This window comes from Neoarius graeffei, chromosome 4 (genome assembly GCF_027579695.1).
Source record: "Neoarius graeffei isolate fNeoGra1 chromosome 4, fNeoGra1.pri, whole genome shotgun sequence".
NCBI lineage: Eukaryota > Metazoa > Chordata > Actinopteri > Siluriformes > Ariidae > Neoarius > Neoarius graeffei.
In genome coordinates this window covers 19,572,317-19,595,167 of record NC_083572.1, presented here as the reverse complement: position 1 = coordinate 19,595,167, position 22,851 = coordinate 19,572,317, and the positions used below count along the sequence as shown (strand labels likewise).

Here is a 22,851-nt window from a genome sequence, read left to right as displayed (position 1 = left end):
TCTAGCTGCAAATGTCTGGTTTTTGGTGCAATATCTCCATAGGTGTATAGAGGCCCATTTCCAGCAACTATCACTCCAGTGTTCTAATGGTACAATGTGTTTGCTCATTGCCTCAGAAGGCTAATGGATGATTAGAAAACCCTTGTACAATCATGTTAGCACAGCTGAAAACAGTTTAGCTCTTTAGAGGAGCTATAAAACTGACCTTCCTTTGAGCAGATTGAGTTTCTGGAGCATCACATTTGTGAGGTCGATTAAATGCTCAAAATGGCCAGAAAAATGTCTTGACTATATTTTCTATTCATTTTACAACTTATGGTGGTAAATAAAAGTGTGACTTTTCATGGAAAACACAAAATTGTCTGGGTGACCCCAAACTTTTGAACGGTAGTATAATTCTTTTATCTAAACACAGCTCCAGTGTAAATAAGGTTTATCTTTTTTGGATTCTGTATATAATAAAGTTTAAACTAAATAAAGTTTAAACTAAAAAAAACCCATCTGAAACAAATACAGAGAGATAGAAATAGGTGTGTTGCTATTGGACACGGCGTTCTAGTGATCTGGTTACCTCACGGCCGGATATCCGGTTTCAGTGCAAATGTCCAGGGTAAGTCTATTTTTATAACTTTAAAAATGCATAAATAGTTGTTAAGTTTTATTTTTATATAACAACGTGCAGAAGGCACATCAGGACACTTGCCTTAATCGGCAAACGGCGTTTATTTTGGGATTTGGTTTTCTTTTAAAGAAGCCGACGCGTTCAAGAATCGTCACAGAATCGTCACGGATTGTGCGCCAGATGAACGTCACTGCCTGCCAGTCAGAGCTGTTAGCCAATCACGAAGCAGGAGGCGGGAGTTGTCTAAATATTGCCAGGGGTAATCATCAGCCTTCTGAGGAAATACTTTTCACAAGTTCACACAGAGCTTCTCTCAGATTACAGTTTCCCAGCAGTGCGATCGCGAGGCATGGCTTACCCTTACAGCGGAGTGAGTTTCATGTGCATTTCTTTATCGTGCAGTTGCTCATGTCTTTATGAAGCTTCCCAGATAAACAGGGAAGTGGGGTTGTTTTGTAATGTTGTGGGATAATATTGGAAAATTTTCATTAAGCACGCATTTCCGTATAGTTGTAAAAATATATCTGATTGTACATTAAACTCAAGTGTGTTGTGAATAGGTTTGAATAAAAAGCAAATGGTGATGAAATGTCTATAGCTGAGCAGAATCGGGGTGGGGAGGTGGGCGAGGGTTGTTTCTGTTTATCTAACAAGGAATCTGGTGACTTGGCCAGAAGAAAATGAAGCTAGTCTGGGTGTTTTTGTAAGTCTTGTGGCCCAGCTGTAATTTCAAGCATACAAGGGCCAGTTTGTGAGTGACTGATCCTGATTGTATGTTTCCCCCCCCCCCCTTTTTTTTTTTTAAATGTATCCGGATATTCAAATAAAGAGGAAATGTGTGTGTCTGCGCGCGCGCAGGGGAGGAAACTGAAATTCTGCACCAATCTTTTTAAGTCTCAATTAAAGTTTAGTTTTTGCACCAAATCAGTGTTAAATGTAGAAAAATAAACCTTCACCAAGACTTAAGTTTTAGTGTTGTGTATTTGGTCATCTTGCTTTTACAGGTAGGAAGTGGCTACACATCTAAACTCTAACTTGTGACCATTGTTTTCTTCCGGAAATGACGTATTTTTTTTTAATTAAACCCCCCCCCCCCCCCCCCCCCCCAAATCTGCCTTAAGACATATTTCTATTGACATATGTGATGTGTTTGGTTGGTGCTGTATGATCATTATTTCCTCAGAGTTGGTGGTTGTGCCTTTCTGACGTCACTTGGGGACTAGAACAGTTCCAATGGGAGAAAAAAAGGTTACAAGCATTTAGCAGATGCTCTTATCCAGAGTGATGTATAACAGAATCCTGACATGCCCATAGCGCACACAGTAGTCGGCAGCCTGGGGGCCAGTTAAGGATTCGGAAGGGTACTTCAGTCATTCCTGCTGTTCCAGGGAATTGAACCAGCAACCTTTTGGTCCCAAACCTGCTTCTCTAGGCCATGGCTTCCCCAATCAAAACAATCTCAGACATGAAGCGGAGTAAGATTTTGGTGTTTGCTCTGAAAAACAAATGAGGAACAGCTTAATTTCTCACTTCATGTTGTCCAGTTCTAGTGAGAACTCCAACGCAGAAGCAGTGGCGAGCACAAAGGTAGAATTTAAGACACAGTTGTACCGAGTTGCATCAAAGACAGCTAGAGCTTGGGTAGTAAACTTATGACGGTATTAGCAGGAATGTCGATGCTTTGGAAGGAAGCTGATCTGTTTGTGCAGAGTGTACAAATGAGATGAGAGAGCAGGGTAGACAAAAGACTAAAGCGCTGCTGCATCACTTTCTCTTTAGGTAGAGATGAAGCTTGTGCTGCTTTCAGTGTTCCTTATGAATGGTCATTTAGAGAAGCATGTAGCTGCTACTCCGGGGGGGGAAGGATCAGTATCACGTGATACGTTTTATGATCTAACAATTTATCATGCTATAGGGGAAAGGGGTGCATTAGGCCCCATGCTTTAAATTATATGGTATAAAGAATTTAAATTTTGGAGTGTTTCCCCTACCATTGTATTGGGTGAGGATGCCCCCAGCCCTATGCACACGTTTTAGGGTCAGACCCCCCCCCCCCCCCCCCCCCCCAAAAAAAAAAAAAAAAAAGCCAGGACTTTCTCTTGTAAAAATTGCTCTAATTATTGTTCTAAAATAAATCTGAAGACTTAAATATGACTCCTTTTAACTGTTTGTTCAGGTCCAAATGCTCTGTAATAGGAGCCATGGGGAGGAGTCCTGCAGGTGACCACCCTCATCCAGCAACCCCACCTCCGAGCCAGTAAACTCACGGGAAACATTGAAATGTAATAGAACAAACACATAATTACTAATTAACTGGCATCAACTCCAATGATGAATATGGAACAGTTTTCCAACAAGTCAATTTTATGTATTTTTTTAAATAAACAGTCGAGCGGGGTGGCATGGTGGTGTAGTGGTTAGTGCTGTCGCCTCACAGCAAGAAGGTCCGAGTTCGAGCCCCGTGGCTGGCGAGGGCCTTTCTGTGTGGAGTTTGCATGTTCTCCCCGTGTCTGCGTGGGTTTCCTCCGGGTGCTCCAGTTTCCCCCACAGTTCAAAGACATGCAGGTTAGGTTAACTGGTGACTCTAAATTGACCGTAGGTGTGTATGTGAGTGTGAATGGTTGTCTATGTCAGCCCTGTGATGACCTGGTGACTTGTCCAGGGTGTACCTCGCCTTTCGCCCATAGTCAGCTGGGATAGGCTCCAGCTTGCCTGCGACCCTGTAGAACAGGATAAAGTGGCTACAGATAATTAGATGAGAAACAGTTGAGCGTATTCCACACAAGTGTGGGGCAATAAGCTCCCAGCAGAAGAGTCTAACTTTCACTTCCTGTTTCATTTTACTGCATACAGTTATCACGCATTCTGATTGGCTCCTGAGTAATCTGTAGTAATATCTGACATACAGGTGATAAATTCCATGTGTTTTCAATGTAGTGAGACCTAGTAATGCCCTCCTTTGCCCTAACTAGATAATTTATATGGTTAGGTTATAATGTGAAACTCATGTTTGGTTGAGCAACATGCTGCTGGAGTAATTCGCAGGTAGGAAGGATCTCATTTTTGTTCTCCCCACATGAAATGGAGTGGGGGGGGGGGGGGGGCATGGACCCTCCTGCTGTTCGACTTGTGCTAGCTAACTGTGATGTATAATTTCCTCCTCAAACTGTGAACTGTGTAGTCAGTGTCTGTATGTTTGATCAAATGCAAATGTGTGTGTGTATACGGCATAATACATTAAAAGGTAAGAAGTGCTACTTGCTTTACTTCTGGTGCTGTGTGCAGCAGATTTGATCTGATATTATGCTGTAAACTAGGAAGAAACCTGTAGTTCGTCAAATTTCAGAACACAGCACGTAGTTGACTGGCACTGCGGGTAAAAAATAGCCCAGCGTGTCAAAGAAAAAAGTTGAATTATAATCCAGCTCACCAGACGTTTAATAAGTGTTATACTTGATGGAAAACTACAGAGTCATCAGAACATTAGAGATTTCTGTAATTTCACTCATGGAGTTTTAACATGCACAAGTATGCGTGGCAGCGAGGGTGTGGTCGGGTGTCAGCTGTGAACGGTGAGGAGTCAGGTTGAACCAGCAGGTCACATGTGACGAGTTACTTACTTACTTACGCCTACTGCCCTTCTTGGGGCATAGGCCGCTGCCGAGAGATCTCCAGGGATCCCGGTCTTGGGCTTTTTGCTCCAGCTGTAACGAGTTACACTTGTGTCTAATTACTGGCTGTCTGTGAATGTGTGTCTTTCCCTGTGTCCAAAACCACTCACTATAGTGAGTTCGCCATTTTGTAGTGCTTGTCCGAATATATAGTGAGAATTATCACACCCTATATAGTGGACTCGTAGTATCCCACAATGTACCGTGAAAAGTAGTGCACAACTGATGGTCACTAACCAAGCAGTATATACCGTCATGCATTGTAGTCGCGTGGAAAGAAAAAAAAGTGTTGGGGTGAATGGATGGAGGAAGAAACACATTAGAAATGGACATCCAAGTACAATTAAAATAGTAAGAGAATAGAAAATAAGCTAAAATAGAATGAGAGAAAATACAAGAATAAAAGTTACAGTGCAGAGCGAGGAATTAATCAAAAAGTCTCAAATTTGACTTAATAAAAGGCAGCGGCAAAGAAAAGTATTCAGCCTTGATTTAAAAGAACTGAAAGATGCAGGTACTTTGTATTGATTAATGTGGGAAATACGCTCAGTATAATATGTATTTATCACAAAAAATACATATATTATTTACCAGCTGGGAGGTCCGTATCGTGAAATACCGTGACCGAGGTCTTGAAAATACTGACTGAGGCCTCTGGGCAGAGGTCAGTATTTTCAAGGCCGAGGTCATGGTATTTCACGATATGGATCGACCTTTAGCTGGTAAATAATATATCTTTTATTTTTTTTCTTTACCAAATTCTAACAGAAAATTAGGGCGCTGGGAAGGGAAATCATATTTTGAACAAATCTGCTACAAGCTCGTTTTCAGCTTTCTCCTGAAATGTTTTCTTTTATTTCATCTTAATCAGGGTAGTAAAACTCGCCTTCACTGTGAATACTGTCATTATCGCTATCCATGCTGTAAAATTAATGCTATTATACTGAGAAATGCGAAAATAAATGTTGACAAAAAATTGCTACTGTTTGTTGTTGCTGTGAACGAGCGAGTCGCCAAAGGTCCGTAACCGGGGTCCGGATCATAGGATTCTGGACTGCTCGCGAGCCAAACAGAGCGCTTGATTTGATGGAAACCGGACCGCGAAAAAAAAATGCATGTATTTATTTTGAAAAGCCATCAGTTGACTGATCTGGCACGTTTTAATAGTGCGACAGTAATGACGTAAATACCAGCATGGCAGAGTAGCGTCCAAAAGTGTCTCCCCCCCCCCCCCCCCCCCCCTCTCCTCATTTTACCAATGAGCTCACTATATAGTCCTCTATATAGAATTCCCTAGATAGTGAGTAGGGAGTAGTGAACGAGTGAGTGATTTCGGACACAGCCTTTGTGTTTCTTGTAGATGGCCAATAACGAGAGGAAGCTGTGTTCCCTAACTTGTGTGTTTGGGGGTGATTTTCACTGAAAAGTGAAAAGAATGAAATAATAAAATGCACCTTCAACTGTCACACTGGTCTTGGAGTTCCTCATTGCCCCAACATAAAGACTCATTACAGTATGATGCACAGATTCCTATCTGCTGTACTTTCATACAGAATTTTGTAATGTCTGCATTACCCAACTCACACCACCATTTTTTGCACCTACATGAGTGGTAACCTGTAACCCTTTCACACTCTTGTGGAGAATGTGTACAGGTCTGAACCTGACTATGAAACTGGAAATTCTTTGGAAATAGGTGTGTTCGAGGGATATTTGGAGGTGGTCTAAAGATGTGGTTTCCAGCCATTCTCATGGATTCCTTCCTCCCTCCCTCCCACACACACATTTTAATACTTTCACTTCTCTGATGAACCCACATTGCCTCAGGAATGACTTGTTCATGAGACCAGTGTCGTTTTATGTTGATCATCAGGGCAGGGGTACTTCAGGACGCAAGCTGGCTGAAATAACACAGATATGATACGCCTTCACTGTGGAGCTGAATTAATTACCTCACCCACGATGGAGTAAGCGGGGTGAGGTATTGTAATCAGTGTGGTTTTTGTGTGTGCGTTAACAATCTAGCATCTAGACAGTTGCACCGATTGACTTAATTTTCAGGGTACACTTGTGGTCAGAAGTTTACATACAGTGACATGACTGTCATCTTGGATATGAATGTCATGGCAAGATTTGGGTTTTCAATGTTTTCTTTGAACTGTTAATTTTCTCTGATGAAATGATTGTAGAACATATTTCTTTAATAGAACACCCCCCCCCCCCCCCAAAAAAAAAAAAAAAAATTTGGTGCAGAAGTTAATTTTCTTTGGGTTTTCTGAAATCAACACAGGGTCAAATTTACATGCACTCACTTAGATTATTAATTCAGAGGTGCTGAAACTTCCAAAACTTCTCTTATCTGGCCAAGGTCTCTTAACTTCCTGTTAGTGATCATGATTGACTACAGCTGGGAGCGTCTCTGGAAAAAAAGGGTTTGTTTACAGCACTCATTGGATTGACTAACATACAGTAAAATGGGAAAGTCCAAGGAGCTCAGTGCAGAGCTGAGAAAGAGGATCACAGATATACCCAACTCTGGAATGTCTCTTGGAGCCATTTCTAAACAACTGCAAATTCCAAGATCAGTTCAAACAATTGTATCCAAGTTATTGTGAGGTGTAGTCACTTTGCCAAGCCACTTTGCGTCAAGAAAGCCCAAACTGTCATCCTCAGCTGAAAGGAAATTGGTTTGGATGGTCAGGAACAACCTGGGAACCACCATGGCACAGCCCTGCCATGAACTGGAAGCTGATGGATCACTGTCTACAGTTCAGATCACCATGTACGAAGAGGCTGCTATCCAAGAAATAACTCCCTGCTCCAAAATTGACACCTTCAAGCTTAACTAAAGTTTGCAGCTGGCCACACGGAGAAAGAAAAAGCCTTCTGCAGGGTTCTCGCCAGCGCTTTATATGGTTGCGGCCCGCTACGCTAAAATTTCAGACCGCAACGGTAATTTCCCCCCGCTACGCTAAATTTTTAATATAGCGTAACGGTTGTTTTCAGTTGTTCATCACCATCGCCAAAAGTTTTTTTTTTTCCTGCGCACTTGAGCAGTTTTCAAGGTGTCAAAATCAGCCTACGTTTGTTAGGAAACCCATGCCTGGAAATCAGTTCCGAGAGAGAGAGAGAGAGAGAGAGATCCTGGCGATAACTTTCTCTTGAACTGGACTTCGGTGAATGACAATGGATGACGGACCCCCTCGCAAAAAAAGACATTCGCTCTTTCTTCACAGTTAGAAATGTAAGTGCACCACTTCTACAGGTTTTCCATCACGCTTGAAAACTTAACCCAAAGCCCTTTGATGAATGAAAACGTCTACTTTGTAAGCAGGTTTAGCAATATGACAGGGCGCACGTATCGGATGATTAGCGCTAATTTACTGGATCCCACTGTGGCTAACATTAACACACTGGTAATCTGCCTGCATGCCATCCATCGTTATATTTCTATAAGGAGACAGGCACAAGAGAGGTTGGAGGAGATGAAGGAAAGGACATAGGAGGCAGAGGAAAGGAGGTAGCAGATAAACGGGCAGAGGATGGAGGGAATGGCTAGGAGGAGATTAAATGTCATTTAATAGTTTTAGATTATATATTAATTATTTATTAAGGGGGCTGGGTGTATGTTATGCCTGAATGAAAATGCAATTTGTTTTTTTTTTATTTTTATGTGCTCAGGCATTTCTTAATTTCTTAATACAATAAAACATTCATTATCTCTTTGGTTGTGTCTGAGTTTACATATCTTTTGACAACACCCTTTGTAGTTCAGTGAAATACAACAGTAGGTAACACATTGCCAAGATCCAAAGATGTAACAATTTTCCATCAAGGATATACAACATAAAAAATGCAATTTATCCCCTCCAGGAACGTCAAATATGGCCAATTTTGGGCATGATTTTTCAAAATCTCCGCACCATCCCCCCGCTCGGTCGCTACGCTCCCTCGCCATAACCCATTACGCTAAAAAAAAATCCTGGTGAGAACCCTGTTCTGGAGGAAAGCTGTCAAGTTTATTTGTATAGCGCTTTTAACAATAAACATTGTCGCAAAGCAGCTTTACAGAATTTGAACGACTTAAAACAAGCTAATTTTATCCCTAATTTATCCCCAATGAGCAAGTCTGTGGTGACGGTGGCAAGGAAAAACTCCCTCAGACGACATGAGGAAGAAACCTCGAGAGGAACCAGACTCAAAAGGGAACCCCATCCTCATTTGGGCAACAACAGACAGCATAACTATAACATTAACAGTTTTAACATGAAGTCAGTTTCGTTGATGATGTAACTCTTCATTGATGGAACCTTGAGTGCAAAACTGTTCAGTCCTAAAGTTAGCAAGTCAACTGTAGTCCTCAGCCATAAAAGCATTATTTTAAGAGTCCAGAGCTTCCTCCAGGTGTGACTTTCAACTGTCCTCATGGGGCCGTCCTCCACAAGCTGTATGGTCAGATGAAACAAAGATTGAGTTGTTTGGCCACAATGACCACCATGTACAGAGGGACACTGTACCAGCTGGTAGTGGTGGTAGGATCATCATGCTCTGGGGCTGTTTTGCTGCCGGTGGAACTGGTTCATTGCACAAAGTGGATGGAATAACGAATAAGGAGGACGACCTCAGAATTCTTCAGCATAATCTCAAACCATTGGAAACTTGAACATGATTGGGAGTCACAACAGGACAACGAATCCAAACACACATCAGAGCTGGTTGTGGAGGATAAAGCAGGCTAACATTAAGCTTAAAACAAGTCCTGACTTCAACTGTATTGAAAATATATAGGCCGTGCTTATAAGTTGAGTCCATGCAAAGAGAAATTAATTGAACTCTACCAATTCTACCATGAAGAGTCATGAAATATCCAACCAGAATTCTACCAGAAGCTTGCTCATGGTAAACAAAAATGTTTGGTCAAGGTGAAGCTTGCGCAGAGACATTTTACCCAAGTATGTGTGCTGTATGTATACTTCTTACCCTGTGTTGATTTCTTTGGGTTTTCTGAAAATTGTGCACCGAATTCTATTTTTTTTAATTAAAGATGTGTGCTGAACAATCATTCTGCCACAGAAGACGAACAGTTCAGAGAAATCATTGAAAGCCAAAATCATGGCATGACATTCATATCCAAGATGACATTCATGTCACTGTATGTAAACTTCTGACCATAACTGCAGGTGGGCAATAGTCCATAGATTACCTGATTAAATTTTGGGGGTTATCGGGTCAAGTTCAAAATGGTGTGGGTGGATTTATTTATTTATTTATTTATTTATTTATTTGGCAATTAACTTTTTTCTTCAAATTCATCATTTTTGACTTCAAACTAGGGGTGGGTGATATGGGCAAAAAATATCTCTATTTTTAAAAACATGATTGGAATTCTCAGAGTTATACCTACTTGGAGATTACAATAATGGGCACAATGTTTAAGGAAAACATTTATTGACTTTAAACAAAAATAACTTAATTGAACTACAGTGCAGAAATATTGAACTCTTGTAATAAAGTGCTCCATGCATCCATGAGAATTATTGCACATCAACAGCAGCAAGGGCCTTATTAAACTTAAAGTTCTGTCCAGGATTGTACAAAAATATCACTTAAAAAAAACTTTTACTAAAAAGGTTTTCTCAAATAAATAGAAAGAGATTTGTAAACAAAATGCAATGTTGAGGAAAAAAAATCCACAATTCTCAAATAGTAAAAATACCCAGTATTATCACAGTTAAGGACAGATGCCAGAACTTTGAACATTTCAGGGATCGAAATAGGAATTTGGGAGCACTGGTCCATTTGGACCAGTGCCTCTCAGAGGTACTGATCCGAATGGAATAGCACTGGTCCGTATTTATAATTACAAATTTCAAGCCGATTTTATATATTTATTCATATAATACAACCATATTATACATGAGTGATCAATGTCAACTGTCTATAAACTTCATCCTCAGTCATCTCATTATCATCACAATCTTCGAAACCCTCATCCAGATCATCATCGGGTCACACACCACATCATGCTGCGCCTCCTCTTCATCTTCTGCCTCCTCTTCATCTTCCACCTCCTCATTCTATCTCTCCTGGGGCTCTACATCTCCTGCCACATACTCCCTCTCATCACCTGCAGGCTGCTCTGGCTCATCATACTTGTTGAGTGATATCTGTTTGTTTTGATAGCTGTCAGAAATGTCAAGCCAAGGACTTTTAAACTTCGTTGGGGTCTAATCTGTCTGACCAATAGCGGTTCAAGTTACATTTGTCTTCACAGGCAGCAACGAAAATGAACGGGAAGAAACGAAACTTCACGCAGCCATGCCGCATGTAGCGGTGTATACTGCGCATGTAAACAATATGGCGGCGCCCGCGTCTATGACAACTTGACAAATGTCTCTCAAAATCTATTGAAATTATCGTAAAAAATGGTAAAATAGACCAAGTTCTGCTTAAAATGGGCGAGAATCGTTGATAGAAACCATCGAGGCAGTGAGTAGTTTGATATATATATATATATATATATATATATATATATATATATATATATATATATATATATATATATATATAGAGAGAGAGAGAGAGAGAGATAGATAGATAGATAGATAGCGTGGAGAGCCAGTCGCCCACTTGGTTGAGTACATGTTGTCACTAGTCGCCCGTACCCTTTCCAACTCGCATTGGCGAGTGGGCGACCGCCCGTTTCGATCCCTGCATTTGAACATTCTAGGCCAACAGGGTTTTTACTTCAAATTGTGTGCCAAAAACACCAGTCTGTCCACATTGTCAGGCTTGAGTGGAGCCCAGTGACATGTCACAATATTTCCTCCTGTGCTGAATGCCCTCTCTGAAGGGCTGCTTGAGGCAGGGATGCACAGATACTTTTTAGCTAACTTTCCCAGTCTGGGGAAATTTATCTCTTGTGTATTCCACCATTCAAGTGGATTGACATCACTGTCCACCTCCGGTATCATAAGCTAGCTCTTGAGCTCCTTTTCTATGGCAGTAGCCTGTGACTCCCCTCTCACTTGTTTTTTGAAGTAACTGCCGAAAGACTTTATCTTTTTGGCTGGTTCATTGGTGTCACCACCATCTGCTCCACCTTCAGCAGTGGCACCTTGAGCTGTGGTAGTTGAGGTGCCTGGAGAATCGCTCTCTTCCTGAGTTGCCATAGCCATAAGTTCAGAGGAAATTGTTGACATTATCATCTGATCATCATCATTATAACGGTTTTTAAACAGTGTGGATGCCACACTTAAAATGCCATCCACATTGGCATCTCTGTATTTTGCAGAGATGCCAATCACTACGATTCGTGCGTAGTCACTATGTTCTTGACAGTAGCACTACGAGGCTATGACCGTCTATTCAGTTTATATGGGATTCATACGATTTTAGCATGGATGCGTTTCGAAACGCGTGAATCTATAAGGGTTCACGATATTTTGCCGGTGTTCGGTACATTTGAGGCCAATTATCGCTCGATAATTCAATATTTTGACTGTATTTATGGTCAAAGTTTGCTTCGATGGGCGCTGCCATCTTTGTTGACAAGCGTTCTGCACATGTGTGAATTAATTATCGATGCCGTGATGGAATGTCGAGCAGCCCATATCACTAGGTATTGAGGGGCTGTCGGGGTATTGTAACCTCACAAACTATTGCTCAAAACATGAAATCAGGGTTGTCATCCACCCAAAACACCATGTTCCGAATATGCAATGAACATTTCACGATGTATTCGCAAAAAGAAACGAAACACTGTTGGAACTGAAAGTCATCTTCTGAAGTAAATCAATCAGAACTGAATAAGTAATCTGACTTGATATTGATGAGATTAAAAGTGAAAGGAAGTTGATAAAAATTAAAAGTAGTCAAAGTGACTTAATCATGGGAATAAAAAGGAAATAGACATGTTCCAGTACAACTATTTGAGTATTGCGAATTGAGTGTTCCAGCATATTCTCTATAAACATTGATGGCATGTAATCTGCATTTGTTTAGTAAACTATTTGAGTATTTGCTAATTGAGTGTTCCAGTATGTTATCTATAAATATTGATGGTATGTAATCTGCATTTGTGGAGTAAAGTTAAGAAAATAATATTCACTGTTTGAAAGTTGATTGTATACAAATTACCAGAGAAGTCTTTACTTTGTGTGAATGTGGTGAGTTATGAGTATCACTCATGAGAAAATCATGAGTGATTGTGGTTTGGTTTTATTTTTCAGATAATTGAAAAAAAAAACAACAAATCGACAATTTTCTCCCCCCAAAACCAACATGTCCTAGTTCATTTTAGTCACCTGTATTCACTCAGAATGGCTCTAAAAAATCACCAATTTCCAAAATTTTCTTGGGGGGCTTACAGCGCCCCCCGAACCCCCAGCTGGATTGGACTCACTATGCACCCTGCAGGCGCTTCGCTCGTATGCATGTGTCACTACACATTGATTTCACAAAAGGTTGGCATCTCTGATTTTGTATTTAGGTAATCCAGAAAGGTTTCCTTTAATTATTTACAACCCCGATTCGAAAAAGGTGGGACAAAAGTACAAATTGTAAATAAAAACGGAATGCAATGATGTGAAAGTTTCAAAATTCCCTATTTTATTCAGAATAGAACATAGATGACATATCAAATGTTTAAACTGAGAAAATGTATCCTTTAAAAAGAAAAATTAGGTGTGGTTTTTTTTTTTGTTTTTTTTTTTAATTTCATGACAACAATACATCTCAAAAAAAGTTGGGACAAGGCCATGTTTACCACTGTGAGACATCCCCTTTTCTCTTTACAACAGTCTGTAAACGTCTGGGGACTGAGGAGACAAGTTGCTCAAGTTTAGGGATAGGAATGTTAACCCATTCTTGTCTAATGTAGGATTCTAGTTGTTCAACTGTCTTAAGTCTTTTTTTGTCGTATCTTCCATTTTATGATTCGCCAAATGTCTTCTATGGGTGAAAGATCTGGACTGCAGGCTGGCCAGTTCAGTACCCGGACCCTTCTTCTACGCAGCCATGATGCTGTAATTGATGCAGTATGTGGTTTGGCATTGTCATGTTGGAAAATGCAAGGTCTTCCCTGAAAGACATCGTCTGGATGGGAGCATATGTTGCTCTAGAACCTGGATATACCTTTCAGCATTGATGGTGTCTTTCCAAATGTGTAAGCTGCCCATGCCACATGCACTAATGCAACCCCATACCATCAGAGATGCAGGCTTCTGAACTGAGCGCTGATGATAACTTGGGTCGTCCTTCTCCTCTTTAGTCCGAATGACACTGCGTCCCTGATTTCCATAAAGCACTTCAAATTTTAATTCGTCTGACCACAGAACAGTTTTCCACTTTGCCACAGTCCATTTTAAATGAGCCTTGGCCCAGAGAAGACGTCTGCGCTTCTGGATCATGTTTAGATACGGCTTCTTCTTTGAACTATAGAGTTTTAGCTGGCAACAGCGGATGGCACGGTGAATTATGTTCACAGATAACGTTCTCTGGAAATATTCCTGAGCCCATTTTGTGATTTCCAATACAGAAGCATGTCTGTATGTGATGCAGTGCCGTCTAAGGGCCCGAAGATTACGGGCACCCAGTATGGTTTTCCGGCCTTGACCCTTACGCACAGAGATTCTTCCAGATTCTCTGAGTCTTTTGATGATATTATGCACTGTAGATGATGTGTTCAAACTCTTTGCAATTTTACACTGTCGAACTCCTTTCTGATATTACTCCACTATTTGTCGGCGCAGAATTGGGGGGATTGGTAATCCTGGCTACGTTCACACTGCAGGCTGATGTGACTCAAATCCGATCTTTTCGCCCATATGTGACCTGTATCCGATCTTTTATTGACAATATGAACAACACAGATCCGATTTTTTTCAAATCCGACCCAGGCCGTTTGGATATGTGGTCCTAATTCCGATTCCTATCCGCTCTTTTCATATGCGACTTCAGTCTGAACCGCCAGGTCGCATTCATCCGACTTACACATCATCAAAAAGCCACAAACGTCACTATTCTGCGCTGAAGTAGGTGGCGGGTCTCTCAAAAAAAGTTACAACAACATGGCGCATAATCACGGGCGCAGATAGAGGGTGGGACGGGTGGGATTCGTCCCACCCAGATTTAAATTCACTTCGTTCGGTCCCCCCCACTTTGCATAAGGCAAACCTCACGGAAAAATCAAAAGACTAATTACCATTCGGTTTATTGAGGTGCACGGCAGTGTATACATGGTTGCAACAATTCACATAAAACAAAACAAAGACTGATATTCGGTTGGTTGAGCTGCACAGACTGCACAGGTTGCGAGCTCGAGCTTGGTTGCTATAGTAACCCACAACAAGTTTGACAGGCATGTTGGGGTTGGTTTGCTGGCAGCTTTGTCCCCCCCCCTCCCAGTTTTTTGTCCCCCCCAGTTCAAAAAACGTATCTGCGCCCCTGAGCATGACATCAATGCGAGGGACGCTTCGGGCTGTGAAGGTTCTGAATCTTCTCAATGGAAGGACGCAGAGGTTAGGGAGCTGATTTCCATTTGGGGGGATACAGCTATTCAAGCTAGATTGGATGAGTCATTCCGCAACCGGGCGGTTTTACTTCCGTAAACACTGGCCATGCTCACTGCGTGTGACGTCGTCGTATCCTGCAATGCGCATGCGGAACACTTTTAGGTCGCTTTTCGTTCATACTGAGGATCACATACAAGTCGCATATATTTGTTAATGTGAACGACCTCACAAAAAAATCGGATTTCACAAAAAAATCGGAATTGAGCATTAAGCCTTGCAGTGTGAACGTAGCGCCTCTTCCCATCTTTACTTCTGAGAGCCGCTGCCACTCCAAGATGCTCTTTTTATACCCAGTCATGTTAATGACCTATTGCCAGTTGACCTAATGAGTTGTAATTTGGTCCTCCAGCTGTTCCTTTTTTGTACCTTTAACTTTTCCAGCCTCTTATTGCCCCGTCCCATATGTGTATGTGTGTGTATGTGAGATCTGTATCATCAGACTTCACTGCCAGGACCTCAGAGTTAAATAATGACAGGACGGGTTTCAGGTAGGAGATATGTTACTACTTGCTCACCTGAAAGGGCATCTGTAACCTCAGGCAGCGGACTAAGTGCTTTGCTCACTGATTCTAGCACATCAACATCTTGCCATGTTGGGATAAGATGTATGCGTGTCTTGTCTGCACTTAGCACATGACGAATGGCCTTTTCTTGCTCAATAAATTTCTCGATCATATGCTGTCTTGAGCCCCATCTTGTTGGTGATTCTGTGATGAGTTTATGCTCTGGGAGCTTCAGCTGATTTTGAGCATCATCCAGAGCTTTCCTCAATTTAAAGCTGTTGGAAAAGGTTCCAACCACCTTCTTGCAGACACCAATGGCTCGGTCTATCCTAGTATCACGCATGCTCCTCTCTGGAAAATATTTGAAATGGAACATCATTATTAGCCAATTAACAGTGTAATGATGTAACATTTCAGTGCCATGTATGTTGACCTTATAATACCATGCATTGCAGTTTAAAATGGCAGTTAATTTCATATAGGCTTAGTGAGTGAGTGTCCAATAACCAAAAAAAAAACCCCTAGGCCTATAAAAAAATTTTTTCTTGTGTGTATATATAAGAAAATGTTATATACATATTTTCACTTTTCTCAACATTGATGACATTTACACTGCTATTTCATATCAACTGCAATAGATAAGAATATTGAAATGATAACTCACCAATTGCGATATGAAGTTGGTGACCAAAGCATGGTAACCTTTTCCAGTTGTTAGTTCTGAGTGCACTGACTGTTTGCACTGCTGTCGGTGGTTATGCAAACCATGCCCTCTTCACTCAACGACCATGATGCGAGGGCATCTTTCAGACCAAGGGCAATGTTGGCTCCTGTGTGGTCATCTGGGAAATAGGATGTCTGCAAATAGTAGCTCCGAAGTAGCCAAGATTCGTCGATGAAATGCACGGTCAGAGAGAGGTATGGCTCCGATGTTCTGCTCGACCATAAATCGGTTGTTGTTGCGAAGTGTGTCACCTTTTGCACTTCGTTCATCACAGCTTTGCAAGTTGAATCATACAGGGTGGGGAGAGCAGTTTCGCTGAAATATTTACAACTAGGCACACTGTATCGCGCGTCTAAGTCATTCACAAGTTCTGTAAAGCCTTGTCCCTCCACCAACTGCATCGGTAACATCTCTTTGTCTATGAACTTGGTGATGGCATTTATGTCTTGCAATCGTTGACTTTTTTTTTTTTCCTCTCATACGGCACTTTTCTGCTGAATGATTCAGCAAGCATCTGTTGGGTATGCTGACTAGTGCCGCTTTTCCACTACAAACGCGGCTGAGCCGTGCCGTGCCGAGTCGAGCTGAGTCGAGCTGAGCGGGGCTGTTGGAGTTGCATTTCGACTACAACCGCGCTGAACCGTGCTGGCTGGAAGTGGGTGGACACATTGGGTGGAGTTAGCGAAAGTGGGTGGACGTCACGTGATGTCGTTAAGGAGCGCAAACGGTGACATCAGTGACAGTGGCGGAACAAGTCAGAGCCGGGCCGGGGGCGGGGCAAATGACCGGGCCCTTTATTAAAGCTTATCATAACATCATTTTAGGCTACAAAATGTCCGCAACTGCGGTGTTTACCAATTTCAACACTACCGGGTGCAACTATATGTTATTTAGTACATCAAGTCCTTCAAACGAACATGTAACTCAGAAACAAAAAACATTAGGATACTGTACATGGCTCATAATAAAACATCAATAGCCTATACTGCGCACATTATTTGAAGGGCATACTGTACATGGCTCATAATAAAACATCAATAGCCTATACTGCGCACATTATTTGAAGGGCATACGAATGAGCGCTCAGTGGTGACAGGAAGAGTCAGAAATAAAAGGAGGGCGGTGCAAACCTCACTGAATGCACTGTGTTTACCAATTTCAACACTACGGGGTGCAACTATGTTATTTTGTACATTAAGTCCTTCAAACGAACATGTAACTCAGAAACAAAAAAACATTAGGCGACATACTGTACATGGCTCATAATAAAACATCAATAGCCTACTGCGCGCATTATTTGAAGGGCATACGACGAGCCTTGCGCTCCGCGAACTCGTCCACGATGCTCTGTATGTCACTGATTCAGTGAGCTTTTAAGCGGTAGTCTCACGACCCGGATAGTAAACAATAAACATGGAGGACATGGAGTCGTTAGTGTTGCTGGTCTTGGTGCTGTGGCTTGTTGTCACCGACAACGCCAACAGATACTGGCAAGAGCGTATAGATGAGGCGAGGCGCATAAGGCTTCAGAAATTCTCGTAATTCGTAATTCTTCTTCTTCCGGGTTTGCGGTGTTTACAGATCCCAGCGCGCTCGCGGGGCGTGTGTGGGCATGTGAGGACACTCCTCCTCACCAATCAGTGCACAGGGGAGTGTCTGCTCACGCCCCCAACCTCACTCGGCACGGCTTGGCTCGCTTCAGCCCCACTCCAAAACGGTGCGAGTTTTAGGGGCTAAGCAGGGCTGAAACGAGCTGAGTCGTGCTGGTTTTTGGTAGTCGAAACGCGAGCCGTGTCGGGCTGAAGTGAGCTGAAGTGAGCTGAAAAAGGGTAGTGGAAAAGGGCCATAGGTGGCCTGCTTATGCTTGGTTTTTCTTGAGCAGCAGAGTCTCGAAGTTTCTCATATTCTTCGTACTCCTTCCTATGATTGGTTCGGAGGTGGTGAAACATGTTCATTGTGGAGCTCTGTTTCATGTTGATTGATTTTCGACAAATCTTGTATATGACGGTCTTTTGATCTATGTCTGTCTTTTCGAAACCAAACCATTTCCATGCCGGAGAGGTAGACCCGCACCTCGGCACTAAATCATCATCTGAAGCAGGGCTTGACATTAACGGTTGTCCGCTTGTCCGGGACTAGTGATCCTTTATGTCGGACAAGTTCATCGTGTCAGTTACTTGTCCGATTGGACAAGTGCCAAAATATGCCGATATTCAGGCTACATATCAAATTTATCAGTTTATTCACGATTTCCAAAGCATCTCACTTGACATATTGTTTTGATGAATCGCCGGCTGTTTCTCTTTGGAAAGAGTGATGTGCGCATGCGCAATATTCCGCTTTCAAAACCGGCCAATACCGCTTTGTGTATTTGAGCTGAAAAGTAAACGGTCGTTTACCAGACCCTCCAGGATTTCGCGATGTTGCGATTTGCAACATCAACACGCATTCAACCAATCCCCACGAGTTCAGGGCGGTGTTACAATTATATCCAATCACCGCAACTTTCCCGCAAATTTGACCAATCGTTGGCGTCGTCTTGAGGTGACGTCGACAAACTACCTTCTGCCTTACTTCCGTGTATACGTTCAAGAGAAGCAGCATGTGTGAGTCAGTGTTTTATATAGGCTTAAATTCTGTTACTGAAAGTGTGTTATGTTTACAGTGAAGGATTGTGTGCACTTAATTTCTTGTATTAAGTAAAAAATAAATGGATGCCAACATTTTTGCCAAAATGGTATTTTATTTTCCATTGTTTAGGCAGCTTCAGCATCATACTGTGAGATTCTGTTCAAATTGTGTTTTTTTTTTTTTTTTTTTTTTTTTCCTTCCATGAAGCCGGAGCCATTTATTTTATTAGTTTATAATTACTGTTTAATTTAGTCTTCAGGAGAGACTGTCTGCACACAGTACTAGTATTAAGTTTTTTTTTTTTTTTTTTTTTTCTTACATGAAAGCTGAGGCATTTATATTATATTTTAAGGTAACTTCATGTTGTGCTGTGAGGTTCTGTGCACTTTAACTTTTGAACCAACAGGTGCATTTGGATAAGTAAAGCCTATTTTTCTGCATTTTTGTAGTCCTGGTAATCTTTTATATTGGTAAAGTTGTTTTATAGGACCATTTCTCAGTGTCTGTTTTTTTTATCAATAGTTTTTCAGTAATAACTTAATATTTAACATACTCAATTTTAATCACAAAAAGAGAAAATCACAACAATTTCTCACAACTTTCACTTCCTCCCGCAATGTAATCGCAACAAAAACCTAAAAAAACACCGCAACTTTCATCGCAACCATTAAATACTATACAGGAGCCACACTGAATAATTAGACAACAATTAATCAGTGGAGGATATATATTCAAAGTTAATAATTTTAAAAATGAAAATATATATATAATTTTAATTTTCTGGTTTTCAATTTCTCATAAATAAATTGATTTGGAGTCCAATTTTTTCTGCAGTGAATAGAATTTTGTGTTAAAGTAATTCTGGTGAAATTAGTTTATTACAAATTTTTTTTTTTTCTCTCAAATTTTTCTTTGGACAAGTCAACTTCACATTCGGACAAGTAAATTTCCTTTCAACTTGCCCGACAGGACAAGTGGTTTCAAAAGTTAATGTAGAGCCCTGTGAAGTAGCTTCAGGGACTGGATATGCCTGCATTTTCTCAACACCATGTGCTGCTGACCTGTTGCAAAGCAGAGGCGAGAGGTCATGTGATCGCGCAGGCCCACTAGTCGTGTGACTGAATACTCCCGTGCTGTGGAGAGCGCTGCTGCGCCGTATATTAACATGTGAACAGTTTTCCCGTGCGTTTCATTGTTTTTGGCGAAATCATTTAAATACTCAATGTAAATTTGCACATCGTTAAAACAACAATGACGATATTATCGTGGACGATGTATATCGCCCACCCCTACAGTGGTCGAAATACTTTTTTTCCACTGTTCTGCAATATTGCAGAATGTCAATTTTGTTCTGCAATTTGGAAATATTTTCTGCAAATACACAATCATCCATACTACACCCTTCTCAACCTAATAATGCCTATATTTACATCACATATAGCTTTACAACTCGTAGCATTACTGTAATTCTTTATTCTCACCCTATTTTTAATTTCAGTCTTCACAGATCCTTCTCTGCAGCAAAGTTATCATTCCATGATACCTCCACAAGTCTTTCATCCCCCTCACCCTGACACTACGGGCTACTACAACTTGAAGTATACCAATTAATTCATAAATGTACTAGTTATCACACCCACATGTTATCCTTCCACACAACATACTAATAAAGGTATCACCACAATAAAAAATAGAACACAACTGTTCAAGAAACAAAACATTCATTTTCATGTTACACGTCATGTTACGTTTTGTCAAGATTAAGTTTCTAGCTTGAACAGTAGATTGTTACCCAAAATGTACTTCATTCACAGTGTTTGCATCTGCAACCTGTAATTTTAAATTGAAAGCAAGGTTTCAGTTCTACACTCTGTTACATCTTACGATGATGCAAAGAATTGATGCCATCAAGGAATAAAACCCAACTGACAAATGGAAAGACGTTTGGGTTCATTGTGTTTGCCTGGCTTCTAAAGTGCAAGGTCATGAACTGAACTGAGAACTACTGCAGGGGCTTCACTGCTCTAAACTAACAACAGAGAACTGGGTACAAACTAATCATGGCAGAACTGAGAGCTACAGAACCACTGAGAGCTACAGAACTGAACCTATGAGCTTTGTCTTACAGGGCAACTGTTTTACTTTGTGCTAGTCTGCACCACAGGCAAGACAGCACTAGTAAAAAAAAAAAAAAAGAACATGTACACAAAATATGTATTAGTGTAGCTTGGTATGAGAAAATATTCAAAAGTATCTATGAATAAAGGTAAAATACTGTTGCTGTCTTCAAAAGGGATATAATATCAGTATAATTTTGTATGATTCAACAATACAATATATACAAACCTATACAATTTACCAATACCTGTATATATGTATGCAACTATAACAGCGACCGTCTTCTTTTTTGTCACCCTCGCGGACGCGCGATCTGTCGCTGTTGTTGCAGGGATGAAAATTTTCCACCGATTGGCGGATTTCTGACTTTTTCAGACCAAAATGATCGTTTTTGAGATCGATGTAAAGCCGTTGAGAAATTTTTTTTTTGGGGGGGGGGTATGATTAACGATCTGTGGTCACCTTATAACGCAGACATCCCAAGTCTCCCGGAAGTTCCAGGAGTCTCCTGCATATTGATAGAAGCAAACAAGAGCGTGCGCGCGCAACATTAAGGTCTGCATCACGCATCTTAGAATGTGCGCGCGCGAGGGGGTGCGCGAGGGAGACTGTGTGCAGTGTTGCCAGATACTGCTGACGTTTTCCAGCCTAAAATATGTTCAAAACCCGCCAAAATGCACTTAAAACCACCCAATCTGGCAACACTGCCTGTGTGCCTGTTCATGTAGCGCATGTCAGACAAAGAGCATCTTGATTGGGTTACTCAGCAAAATAAGCCAATCAGCTTTCAGTGTGGGCAGGCTTTTATCTCTTTTCTCGAGGACCGGAGTTTTCAGTTGGTGAAATTTTAGGTATGATACCGTGTATAACTCTCCTACTTATTGCTCATTTCATAGGGGGACGGAATTGCTGGCATGTGCCGCGCGGGAGCGTCTGCCCGCCCAAACTGTAGGCTGAGATGAACTTAGTTTTTGATTTAAAAAAAATTTCCAATATGTAATGCCCATTGTACATGCCTGTTCTTTAATTCAAAATCATCTCGATCTTCAAATTGACCATATGGTATCTGTATTACATTACACAACATCCTGTCCAGATAAAACCTAGTTAGTGTACACAACAGTTGAAAGGGAAGTGATAAGTGGTGTTGAATGTTGCCTGCTTAATATGCAAGACCTCCTGCTACCATGATAACATCAGAAGAAAGCTTAAGAGAATTATATGATAGAACTTTTTTTCTGGTTTGCACTTCATTTTAAAGGATTAGAGTATTCAAAGACATGAATAGCTAAAATGCAGAAATATAATACTGTAGAGCTCGTTTATATTAAAAGGCGCATTGATTTTTTTTTTTTTTTGAAATCATCAAATGTGGATTGATTAAAAACAAGTCTCTTGTACCATATTAATCATTTTCACCTGGGAGTCCACCAAGAAGGGGAATTTATTTCCAAATTGCAAATTTTTGCTGATAAAATTAATGGTTTTGGGGTAAAAAAAAAAAAGCCAAAAATCATTAGCCCCCCAGGCCCCGCCCCCCCGGGCCCCGCCCCGGTTTTTTCAGACTTTTAAAATATTTTTCATTCTCATCCCTGTGTTGGAGTCACGCTGGCTGCCGGTTTTGCCGAGATATGACAAAATCGTCCTTGTTTTCTTGGCGTTTTTGTCGGACTCTTGCCCCGAAGAAACAATTCTCTTCTTGGGAGCCATGTTTGTTGTGCCGCATTGAATTCTGGGAGCTGCATGGCGGAAACTGCCGAGGTAGTTGTCTGGTCCTCCCGGCGGGTATTAAAAGTGACGAAATCTTACATCAGAAAACGTCATTCTGCCCTTATTTGGTTGTCGTCGCCTTTCGTCCGTGTTACGTAAATATTGCTCAACTTTGACCTGGAAAACGCCGTCAGGTTCGTGCAGCGCAGGTTTCAGTTTATTTACAGCGCCGCTAGTTTGCTAAATTGAGAACCATTGAATCCCGAGCCTGACTTTTTCATTCTGTAAAATTGCAGGT

General features: G+C 41.2%; 1 protein-coding gene across 2 annotated transcripts in view; it reads left to right on the top strand.

The window, feature by feature from the left end:
• Positions 1–840: 840 nt before the first annotated feature.
• Positions 841–22,851, top strand: part of gca (grancalcin) — a 97,716-nt gene continuing 75,705 nt past the window's right edge. The window contains exon 1 of one of the 2 annotated variants that reach the window (XM_060918991.1): positions 841–992. In XM_060918991.1, coding sequence (XP_060774974.1) covers positions 972–992 — 21 coding nt within the window. In that variant the 5' untranslated portion in view covers positions 841–971. Of the gene's footprint in view, positions 993–2,885; positions 2,905–22,851 lie in introns of those variants that run through there. The other variant, XM_060918992.1, reaches the window with a different exon arrangement.